Source organism: Anabrus simplex, chromosome 7 (assembly GCF_040414725.1).
Source record: "Anabrus simplex isolate iqAnaSimp1 chromosome 7, ASM4041472v1, whole genome shotgun sequence".
In the NCBI taxonomy this organism is placed as follows: Eukaryota; Metazoa; Arthropoda; class Insecta; order Orthoptera; family Tettigoniidae; genus Anabrus; species Anabrus simplex.
In genome coordinates, this window is record NC_090271.1 from 171,243,204 (window position 1) to 171,256,000 (window position 12,797).

General features: G+C 41.6%; 1 protein-coding gene across 1 annotated transcript in view; it reads left to right on the forward strand.

Moving 5' to 3' along the window:
* LOC136877419 (cytochrome P450 6k1) overlaps window positions 1-12,595 on the forward strand; it is an 82,050-nt gene extending 69,455 nt beyond the window's left edge. Inside the window, exons 5-6 of the mRNA XM_067151440.2 lie at window positions 8,930-9,181; window positions 12,040-12,595. Coding sequence (XP_067007541.2) covers window positions 8,930-9,181; window positions 12,040-12,212 — 425 coding nt within the window. The 3' untranslated portion in view covers window positions 12,213-12,595. The remainder of the gene's footprint in view (window positions 1-8,929; window positions 9,182-12,039) is intronic.
* Window positions 12,596-12,797: the final 202 nt, after the last annotated feature.

Below are 12,797 nucleotides of genomic sequence, written 5' to 3' on the forward strand. Positions count from 1 at the left end.
AGTATTTAGGTTGTGTGTTCTCCCAGGATGGTAATATAGTAAGTGAGATTGAATCAAGGTGTCGTAAAGCTAATGCAGTGAGCTCGCAGCTGCGATCAACAGTATTCTGTAAGAAGGAAGTCAGCTCCCAGACGAAGCTATCTTTACATCGGTCTGTTGTCAGACCAACTTTGCTTTACGGGAGCGAAAGCTGGGTGGACTCAGGATACCTTATTCATAAGTCAGAAATAACAGACATGAAAGTAGCAAGAATGATTGCTGGGACAAACAGGTGGGAACAATGGCAGGAGGGTACTCGGAATGAGGAGATAAAGGCTAATTTAGGAATGAACTCGATGGATGAAGCTGTACGCATAAACCGGCTTCGGTGGTGGGGTCACGTGAGGCGAATGGAGGAGGATAGGTTACCTAGGAGAATAATGGACTCTGCTATGGAGGGTAAAAGAAGTAGAGGTAGATCAAGACGACGATGGTTAGACTCGGTTTCTAACGATTTAAAAATAAGAGGTATAGAACTTAATGCGGCCACAAAGTTAGTTGCAAATCGAGGATTGTGGCGGCGTTTAGTAAATTCACAGAGGCTTGCAGACTGAACGCTGAAAGGCATATCAGTCTATAATGATAATGTATGTATGTATGTATGTATGTATGTATGTATGTAGTTGCTTTGCGTCGCACCGACACAGATAGGTCTTATGGCGACGACGGGACAGGAAAGGGCTAGGAGTGGGAAGGAATCGTCCGTGGCCTTAATTAAGGTACAGCCCCAGCATTTGCTTGGTGTGAAAATGGGAAACCACGGAAAACCATCTTCAGGGCTGCCGATAGTGGGGTTCGAACCTACTATCTCCCGAATACTGGATACTGGCCGCACTTAAGCGACTGCAGCTATCGAGCTCGGTAATGGATCCCTTGAAATTTGATAGAGCATGATAATTCTGTCTCTCCCAGAGCGTGTACATAACGCTGCGTACTGGTACATCTGCTTCAGGCCTTACATAACCTTCTGAAAACGACTAAATAGGTAGGAACTGCACTTAGGTTCATCAATAACTCCACCGATTCTAAAATAATCAACTATATTCTGAATAACATCCCTGCGTGAGCACCTCATCAACACACCAAAATATACATAAAACACACTCACAAAATACCGCTGAAAGACTACATTTACAACAACAACAACGAAAAAAGTGGGAAAACAAAAGCAAGGACCAAGCTACCATTTGTATTCAGACCGTTGAACAAAGCACATGTATGTAGATAAGTACCTTTCACTGCCTCTGTGTATCAACAAGACTTGCAGATTCTCATAATTGGCACTTATATCACATAGCTATTGTACCTTAATAATACTGTGTTCACTGACTGTAAAACTTCGTTTAAAGATACATTCACCTGAGCAACACATGCTTGTCGTTCTATAACGTAAATTCTTGAAAGTCTGAGATGTATCCCCCCCACAGCTTTCACCTACATATAATACCAAGCCGCCACAAGTGATACAATAGTCAGTGCCTAAGCACTCCACAGTCCAGTATCGTATCGTACGGTGTGCTTCTCGCCATTTGATCACATGACTATATAGACCTCAGCTTCCTCCTTTCCTCACATGATACATCAAGATTGATCCTGGCTAGCCAATCACGAGTAGATCCTCTTGTCAAGACTACGCACTTAACCTCTCCCGGATCCGATGACAATGACAAGGCCACCTCTTCGGACTGGCGTGTTTCACATGAGTCATCGGAACTTTCCGACTACAATATTACCAAGACCACCTCATCAGACTCTAGGCTATACACACATGCACATAGCACTGAAGCAGAACAGATCTTCAAAACGCAGAAGTATTCAATCAGAAGTATTGTAACTGTTCCACCTCTTCAAAACACTTGGGGAGATGAAAGTTATTATCTTGGGACACATGAATATTAAATAAACTATTTGTGGCTTGCCCGCAAATTACCACGCAAATAGAAACAATTAACATTCCATGGTTCCTCATTTCTCTATGTAATGTTTGGGCGCCATGGTTACAGTTATATAAAACTGTAAACCAAACTTCATATTTACTAGCATAGAGACTTATACTTAAATCACAGGGGTAGGATTTTAAACAATTAACCATTAAGTATCGCTTAAGAAAGAAAATTAACGCAATATAAAATACAAATGAATTTATTATACAAAAAAATGAGATGAATCGGAAAAGTTTCCTTAAAGCGTGGAGGAATTTATAATTTACTGAATTTACCATTGCTTGCTTTATCTAATTGAAGCTCACCAATTGCAGCTTCCGTTGAAGTCATCTGGTTTCCGTGGTTACTCGTTCTCTTCTTCTCGATGTAGACTTTGCTCCATGGACATCCTTCCTTCCTTCTCTGATATGGTACGAGCTATCTGGACTAACACTCCCTACATGCCTAGTCTTTAAATTAGACATTGGCCCTATACTTGTAAAAACTGATCAGCTTTGATCGTAAGAGGAGAAAATTCAGAGATATGAATTTTTCCATATTAGTAGAAAACTCAATCCAACTGAGCTATACTATTTATACGGTACAGACTTGTACCAAAATTATGTAGACTTGAACTAAACATAGTTCTTCGTCCACAATATTTACTGAATATCACACAAGCCATAAGCTTGTTTCGTTTCTCGTAGATCCGATAACATTACCGCACGTAAGTACTGTATCGAAGTGATAACACATTGTACAAAAATAACTCTGTCGCGGAGCGACCACACACTGTTTCAAATATCAAATCACGTCGTACAAAGTAGATGTTCACAGTAGAAGTAGTAGTGATGGAGTATCTCGTAGTTAGGTTGTAAGGTTGTAAGGTCGTAAGGTTGTAATGTCCCGTTCTCGTGTTGAGAATCAGTATATATCCGGGCTCACCCCCACTCTTGGTAACAGTTCAATCTCAAAACTCATATACAACGAAGTATCTGATTCGATAGATCGAAGCATCAACTCCCCTTTTCTTCTTCCTCGACAAGTCCAGAAGGCGTGGCGATGATATAGCTGACCAGCTTGCAAGCCTCGCGCACGGGTCGCTGTTTACTAGCCTTGGTCATAAAATAAACCCATGACTCACGCAAAATCCCAAGCTTCAAGAATAACCCTCCGTATACACAAACATGAGATGAAATGAAAACAACTATGTCTCAACATATTGACCGTATTTACAACATAATGAATTCTTATCCTACATAATATAATAATTTAAATAATAAAACGATGTTATTATATATACAATATGATTCCAAAATGCCTTGATTACAAATGATTGACGTTGAATAAATATGTTATTACAAATATTCGCCGATGGCGGATAAACTTGATATCAAATGATATCGCGTAAAATGATAATATATTTAGTAGGGCTGGAGAAGCCTGGACGGTTACAGTATGTAAAGATTGTTGGTTACAAGGATATACTCCAGATAGAGGACGTGACTAATACTAAAGAAGTATTAAATTTACCTATGTTAATAATGACATATACACTGAGATACAAAACTTGAAAACTATAAAGGCGGCTGGAATTGATAAGATTTATGGGGGTATACTAAAGGCGATAGGTCGGGATATAGTATCACATCTGAAGAGTTTAATTGATTATTGTTTGCATGAAGGAGTTATACCAAATGAATGGAGAGTTGCTATAGTAGCCCCTGTGTATAACGGAAGCGGTGATAGACATAAAGCTGAAAATTATAGGCCAGTCAGTTTGACATGCATTATATGAAAGCTTTGGGAAAGCATTCTCTCTGATTATATTAGACATGTTTGCGAAATTAATAACTGGTTTAACAGAAGGCAGTTTGGGTTTAGGAAAGGTTAGTGCACTGAAGCTCAGCTTGTAGGATTCCAGGCAAGATATACCAGATATCCTGGATTCAGGAGGTCAAATGGACTGTATTGCGATTGACCTATCTAAGGCATTTGATAAGGTAGATAATGGGAGACTACTGGCAAAATGATTGATATTGGACTAGAAAAAAAGAGTGACAGAACTCAGAGAATTAGAGTAGGCAAAGCTTTATCTGACCCTGTAATAATTAAGAGGGGAATTCCTCAATGCAGTATTATCGGACCTTTATGTTTTCTCCTATATATCAATGATTTGTGCAAAGAAGTTGAATCTAATAATAATAATAATAATAATAATAATAATAATAATAATAATAATAATATTTACTTTACGTCCCACTAACTACTTTTTAAGGTCTTCGGAGACGCCAAGGTGCCGGAATTTAGTCCCGCAGGAGTTCTTTTACATGCCAGCAAATCTACCGACACGGGGCTGTCGTATTTGAGCACCTTCAAATACCACCGGACTGAGCCAGGATCGAACCTGCCAAGTTGGGGTTAGAAGGCCAGCGCCTTAACCGTCTGAGCCACTCAGCCTGGCAGAAGTAGAATCAGAGATAAGGCTGTTTTCTGATGATTTTATTCTGTACAAAGTAATAAATAAGTTACAAGACTGGGAGCAACTGCAAAATGACCTCGATAATGTTGTGAGGTGGAAAGTAGGCAATGGTATGATGATAAACGGGGTTAAAAATCAGGTTGTGAGTTTCACAAATAGGAAAAGTCCTCTGAGTTTTAATTACTGCGTTGATGGGGTGAAACTTCCTTTTGGGGATCATTTTAAGTACCTAGGTGTTAATATAAGGAAAGATCTTCATTGGGGTGATCACATACATATGATTGTTAATAAAGGGTACAGATTTCTGCACATGGTTATGAGGGTATTTAGGGGTTGTAGTAAGGATGTAACAGAGAGGGCTTATATGTCTCTGGTAAGACACCAACTAGAGTATGGTTCCAGTGTATGGGACCCTAACCAGGATTACTTGATTCAAGAACTAGAAAAAATCCGAAGAAAAGCAGCTTGATTTGTTCTGGGTGATTTCCGACAAAAGAGTAGCATTTCAAATATGTTGCGAAGTTTGGGCTGGGAAGACTTTGGAGAAAGGGGACGAGCTGCTCGACTAAGTGGTATGTTCCGAGCTGTCAGTGGAGAGATAGCGTAGAATGACATCAGTAGACGAATATGTTTGAATGATGTCTTCAAAAGTAGGAAAGATCACAATATGAAGATAAAGCTGGAATTCAAGAGGACAAATTGGGGCAAATATTCGTTTATAGGTAGGGGAGTTAGGGATTGGAATAACTTACCAAGGCAGATGTTCAATAAATTTCCAATTTCTTTGCGATCATTTAAGAACAGGCTAGGAAAACAACAGATAGGGAATCTGCCACCTGGGCGACTGCCCTAAATACAGATCAGTAGTGATTGATGACTCATGCAAATTTTTCAAGTTGAAAATAACACTGTTTTCCCATTCGTTTAGTACAAAACAAATTACTCATATGACATATGGAGAGCTTCCAGTTTAAAAATTAACAACAAAATATACAACTGAAATAATGAAAATAATAATAGTAATAATGACAATAATATCTCTCACTTCTGAATACAGTGCGAGGGTGTGATATACACTGACTGACAGAGCAAATGCAACACCAAGAAGGAGTGGTCAGAACTTTATGCCAATTGCAGGGTAGACTGACGTCACTGAGGTATGCTCATGATGTGAAATGCGCCGCTGTGCTGAGCACGTAGCAAACGATAAATGGGACACGGCGTTGGCGAATGGCCCACTTCGTACCGTGATTTCTCAGCCGACAGTCATTGTAGAACGTGTTGTCGTGTGCCACACGACACGTGTATAGCTAAGAATGCCAGGCCGCCGTCAACGGAGGCATTTCCAGCAGACAGACGACTTTACGAGGGGTATGGTGATCGGGCTGAGAAGGGCAGGTTGGTCGCTTCGTCAAATCACAGCCGATACCCATAGGGATGTGTCCACGGTGCAGCGCCTGTGGCGAAGATGGTTGGCGCAGGGACATGAGGCACGTGCGAGGGGTCAGGCGCAGCCCGAGTGACGTCAGCACGCGAGGATCGGCGCATCCGCCGCCAAGCGGTGGCAGCCCCGCACGCCACGTCAACCGCCATTCTTCAGCATGTGCAAGACACCCTGGCTGTTCCAATATCGACCAGAACAATTTCCCGTCGATTGGTTGAAGGAGGCTTGCACTCCCGGCGTCCGCTCACAAGACTACCATTGACTCCACAGCATAGACGTGCACGCCTGGCATGGTGCCGGGCTAGAGCGACTTGGATGAGGGAATGGCGGAACGTCGTGTTCTCCGATGAGTCACGCTTCTGTTCTGTCAGTGATAGTCACCGCAGACGAGTGTGGCGTCGGCATGGAGAAAGGTCAAATCCGGCAGTAACTGTGGAGCGCCCTACCGCTAGACAACGCGGCATCATGGTTTGGGGCGCTATTGCGTATGATTCCACGTCACCTCTAGTGCGTATTCAAGGCACGTTAAATGCCCACCGCTACGTGCAGCATGTGCTGCGCCCGGTGGCACTCCCGTACCTTCAGGGGCTGCCCAATGCTCTGTTTCAGCAGGATAATACCCGCCCACACACTGCTCGCATCTCCCAACAGACTCTACGAGGTGTACAGATGCTTCTGTGGCCAGCGTACTCTCCGGATCTCTCACCAATCGAACACGTGTGGGATCTCATTGGACGCCGTTTGCAAACTCTGCCCCAGCCTCGTACGGACGACCAACTGTGGCAAATGGTTCACAGAGAATGGAGAACCATCCCTCAGGACACCATCCGCACTCTTATAGACTCTGTACCTCAACGTGTTTCTGCGTGCATCGCCGCTCGCGGTGGTCCTACATCCTACTGAGTCGATGCCGTGCGCATTGTGTAACCTGCATATCGGTTTGAAATAAACATCAATTATTCATCCGTGCCGTCTCTGTTTTTTCCCCAACTTTCCTCCCTTTCGAACCACTCCTCCTTGGTGTTGCATTGTCACTGTCAGTCAGTGTATGTACTATCACAATACCAAGGCACCTAACGGACGATGTATTTAGTGCTCTGGTCCACGTCGGACAGACGACCGATCTTGTCCAGAATAGTAACGACAGCGTTGGATTAAACACAATATCGCATACTTTAAATTCACTATTGATCTACACACTAGAAATGGAATCTAAATGCACATAGCACTGAAGCAGAACAACTCTCAGCCAGCAAGTATACCACATAGGAATTTCCATCATTTTCTTTACGCATACTTGCATCAATTCCCCTAGCAAGTACCAAGTACCTAGTACCCCTAAGTATTTTCTCGTTTTAAACCCAAATGGCCTAGTTCCCGACAGCCTAGGGTTCCTGTTCGCAACCAGTGGAAGACATATTACAACGGAGAGCGTTCTCCTGCCAACTCCACTGGACCTACAGTATCTATCCTTCACAACAGTATTAAAATCACAAGAGCAGCCCCTAATTAAACCACAGGCTAAAACTACATCTCTGTTGCTTGAAACCTCTGTACAGTTTATCTTAACGCTTAAAAACACATCCCACTCGTAAAACGATTCGTCTCATGTACATGACGAATCTCAGTACTTCTGAAACAGGATACCCACACCTGAATAGAATAATTCACTGAAATTGTCACTAAGAAAGCTTGAGCAGCCTGCAGACTTTAAAGCCACATTACTTCTTTCCGATGTGTGAAGTTAGGGAGACCTGGTTGTAGAATATCAATTCCATTTAGTTCTCAGACTATAATTTTATAAGAACAGACTGTCATGAAGAATATAGAGGGCTCAGAATTCACCTCAAGAGGAACATCATATATGGCCAAGTAATTTTTCACCTCAGAGGGTCTATACTGGAAAATTATGACATTAAAATCAATTACAGAGGCTCGCCGCTAACTAATATTTCACTTTACAGTTCACCTTACCAGTGAGTAACTGAACAATAACTGCGAAAACCTTTTTCTTTATTTTCAAAGCTTTTACTAATCGTCGGAGGCTTCGACAACGTACACCACTTAACTTGTGTAAGTCCTTATGCAGACTCACAGGGAATGCACCTAATGGGAGTAGCCGAGGAAGAGCACTTAGCGCTCAACAACGATGAGTCGTGTACCCGATTTCCCCGACCTAATCAAGCCCCTTCAGCAGTGTATGTAACTTTAGAATCTCCTTAATTAGAGTTTGGCTTCTCCAGACAAGTTCTACAGGACAATCTTGGTTATGACCAATTTCCAACATTCTTAACGACGTAAAATCCATCCACCACTCAGCACACAATCTACCCAACATTCCGCTGGAAAACTGGACTTCCTGACTGGACGAGTTACAAGGAGACAATAGATCTCATCCTGGAGGAGAACCATGAAACGAACGACATCGTCACAGACTCTGAAACCTACTGAGACTGCATTAATCGACTAGCCTGCCTTCATAATTCCACAGAATATACGATATGCCTACAGCAAACGATCACCAACTCCCTGGTGAGATAAAGAATGTCAAGTTGTGTTGCATGACAGACGTAAGGAACTTCACCAATATCAACAGCGCTCTTCTGAAGTAAGCCACCTCGTCCTACAGAAAACGCAAGCGAAAACAAAACGCTTATTCAAACTTAAAAATACACAATGTTGAACTCACTTAACTCCTCCATCATTCCTGCTACATTGTAGCAGAATATTAGTCGTTCTGAAAACGCACAGAATTGCTCGCAGTTTACTTCTCGTAAGACATTAATGAACATATATTGCGACAGTTGCCACCTGTTTTATCTCATATAGGCCACACACCATTCAATACGGTACCTATGTCGTCCAACTGAGCTTCAACAATAGATTAAAACCTATAAGACGAACAATAATACAGCCCAAGATCCAGATACCATTCACTCTCCAGTGCTAAGGAACATGTCCAGCAGCTGTCTGGATATTAACTGGTAGTAATACTGTTACTCGACTAAATGTAACGTAATATTTTTGTTACCTCTGTTCCAGAGACGCTGAGGAAATATCCTACGCTACCGTTCTTGGATCGCGTATGTTTGAAGAACTACCACATTCCTGAAACAGGACTGACCATTGAGAAGGGCACTCCAATCTTCATCCCCCTGCACGGCCTTCAGAAAGACCCACAGTACTACCCCAACCCTGAACGCTTCGATCCAGAGCGCTTCAATGAAGAAGGAAAGAGGACACGTGTACCCTTCACATACATGCCTTTTGGAGAAGGACCACACAACTGCATTGGTGAGTACATTTTTATATCACTAGAGGGAGTAAGGAAATATGTCTAGTTAGGTATAGTGGGAATGAGCGAGTTATTTTGATCTGCATGTACGAAAAGTTGACGTTAGGAAAATCAGCAAACTATAGGTGATACATTCTATATTCCGATGTCACTAGGTAATTCCAAGCATTTGCTAAAGGCTACAATGATATATTAGGCGCGATGATGCAACCTCCCCCGCGGGGGTCTCGAGCTGTGAGCACTCAGTGGACTTCGGAACACCATAGCGAGTTAATGCGACGACCAGTTTCACAGATTCTAGTCTAGTTTCGTTCGCAAATAGACAGGCTAACAACAAATTCAAGTATATTTTGTGATTACGTGATTATGTAGAAAGACAAGGTGGAATATATTTTTGACGAATCGGCATTTTAACCGCCTAATTATCAATTCCCATCTCTTGTCGGACACTATTAGAAAGCTCACCCTGAGCCCAAGATGATGATCCCACAACGGTTGCAGGACGAAGTTATGTGGGGTCGAAAATGTGAGAATTTCTAAATTTACGTTATTTCGTCTTCTAAATGTAAACTCCGACCCATGATGTGTGCATCACTGAATAAGGAACCTTACGTCCAACACAGTGGTACCACTGCGGTAGACTTCAAGACCCTAGAGTAGAAATTACATGGTGTGCGAATTTTTCAAAATTACCGAATATACGGAAACATATGGTCAAGCTCTATGATTAGCTATCCATGTCACTAGATGACCAGCGCCTGATAAGTTAGTTCCCAATAAATATTATCTATAGCATAACAAATATAAAGCTAAAATTAGTTAAACGATTTATTTATTTATTTATTTATTTATTTATTTATTTATTTATTTATTTATTTATTTATTTATTTATTTATTTATTTATTTATTTATTTATTTATTTATTTATTTATTTATAGTTTGACACAATTGCAGAAACTACTTTTGCCTAGCATAGTCCACTGTGTTCGGATAATATTAACGTTGCTCATTTAATTTCGACACGTTGCCCGTACACGTAACACACTTTGTTAACCGCAGAATTGAGATTTGAATGAATGTGAGCCGTTACCCAACTGATGCATGTACTCCAACGAGCTAGAATAATAGAGAGGCGGAAGCGCTGCCTGGCTGAACGTAATTGAACGTACGTCCGCTATATTCTCAGTGGTCACATAAAGCATGGTAACGTGGCTGCCGAATGACGAAAATCAGCTGATTGTAGGGTAATTCGAAAAGGATATAAGGGGAATCCTCATACAGTGGCATACGAACTGGCCACGAAACTGGAACCCTGCTTGGCTGTTGTGGTTAAGCGTAAATTACAATAAAAGCCGAGGACATAAATGAGTATTTATGACGGATATATTTAAAACGAAAGGGACCTGCGATAGGTTATAACCTTATTCTGATCATAGCTTTAAACGTAATGCATTCCCACGAGTAGCACTATAATTGTTTAATGTAATTATTGCTTATAATTTCTCATTACGGTATCGTACTGGAATTGCTTTGTTTATACTTCTTTAACGTCGCATTAAAATATCGAAGGGTTTCGGCGACGGGGAGATGGAAAAGAGCTAGGATTAGGAAGGTGGCGGCCGTGACGTAAATTAAGGCACAGCCTTGTGTGAGAATGGGAAACCACGGAAAACCATCTTCAAGAACGCCGACGGTGGGATTCGAACCCACTACCTTCCGAATGCAAGCACATAGCACCCCCTGTGGGTGGGGGCGGTAGAATAAAGACCACTATATCCCCTGCTTGTCGTAAGAGGTGACTAAAAGGGGCCCCACGGGCTCTTGACTTGGGAGCGTGTTTTGGCGACTACCCGGCCCTTAGCTGAATCCAGGCATTGCTTTCACTTACTTGTGCCAGGCTCCTCACTTTCATCTATCCTATCTAACCTCCCTTGGTCAACTCTTGTTCTTTTCCGACCCCGACGGTATTAGATTTGCGAATACTAGGGAGTCTTTCAGTTTCGTGTCCTTCGAGGCATTTGTCTCTTTATGGCAGACATCTTCAGTTTTCGAAGTGTCGGACCCCTCCCATTTTTTTCCTTTAATAATTTTAACAGCTGTACTTAAAACAATAATCACCATCACCACCCCACCACCAAGCTTACAGGTGCGCAACCCTAACAGCAAGGTCAACTCACTCAGTACTGGGTTTACTATGTGAAAGGTAACCTTGAAAATTGTCCATTATGACCTGTAACCTAATATTAAATATTAATGCGACTGACATCTACACACACACACACACACACACACACACACAAATTTACTTCACAAGTACGTAGCTGTAAAATATGATTTTTACTATGCTTGGTGTACGTTTGACTGAAATAGGTCTACATCAAACCAATGCCCAAGCACAAGGCGTGGAGAGTAACACATAGCCTTCAGGACAATAGAGGAAACAAAGAACGAACCTGAATATCACACTTCTATGAATCACACAGCAACAACAGATAGCAACAAAAATGAACTCTCAGAGACAAAAGATAAAGAGGTAAACTACCAAGAAATAATCATTTATGATAAGCCGGGAAAAGGGAACATTATCAATCACCATACATGCGCAAGCGTACGGTTGGCATTCTTTAAAGCGAGAATCTAACTTTTCATTTCTTAAAGCTTACGTAGATCAAACACCACGCACAATCTCCCTGTCACCTGATCATTATGTTCTCGCGCCAAATCACTTTGTTTTGACAACTTTTAGCATGGCTGCCCTTGATGAAATTGCCTCCGTTAGGAGCGCTGATGCCAGGCATACAGCCCCTCTATGTTATTCTAGCTCGTTGATGTACTCTGTATGTTTTATTGTCCACAGGAATGCGATTTGGACTTATGTCGGCCAAGACTGGATTGGTGCATATCCTCACCAAGTTCGTGGTGGAGGCCAGTGAAGATACCCCAATTCCACTTCCGATAAGCACAAGAGGCGTCGTCATGATTCCCAAAGTAGGAGTTCCTCTGAGGTTCAGAAAGTCACCTCTTTTGTAGACAATCTTACTATATTTTAGAAATATTATTACATGAAGTCTTCAAGAATTTTAACAGTTCAGTAGAGACATCTCAGGAATGGCCGAATCACGATGGATTTAACCCTGAAGAGTATATATATTGGTGATTCTGGCAACATGTATTAAGAATGTTATTTACGTGTTATATTGTGGAACAACACTGAAGCATTAACTACGAGAAATTAAGTAATAATAGCACAAGAAATATTAAATTCATGTATAACAACTTTTTGAGTTTGAGAAAGGGATTGTAGTCTTCTAAATTGTTTTACACTGTATACTATCTTCGGTTGGACGTTTCTTCTTCATCAGGATTTAATGTAATAACAATACATGTTTCTTAATAAAGTTATGTTTAATCCAGTTTATTGTACTCATTGTAAAAAGTTTTAGTATGGTCGTAATATTGAAAGATAAATTCTGACAGTTCTTAGAGAGAGGTCCGTTTACTACCTACCTTGGTGGTAAGAAGGGGGTAGGGGATATGGTGGCCATGGAAACGTGGGTTAGCCCACTACGTTTGCCATGAAGATAAGCCTGCTGGCCGGGCCGAGTTGCTTGGAGT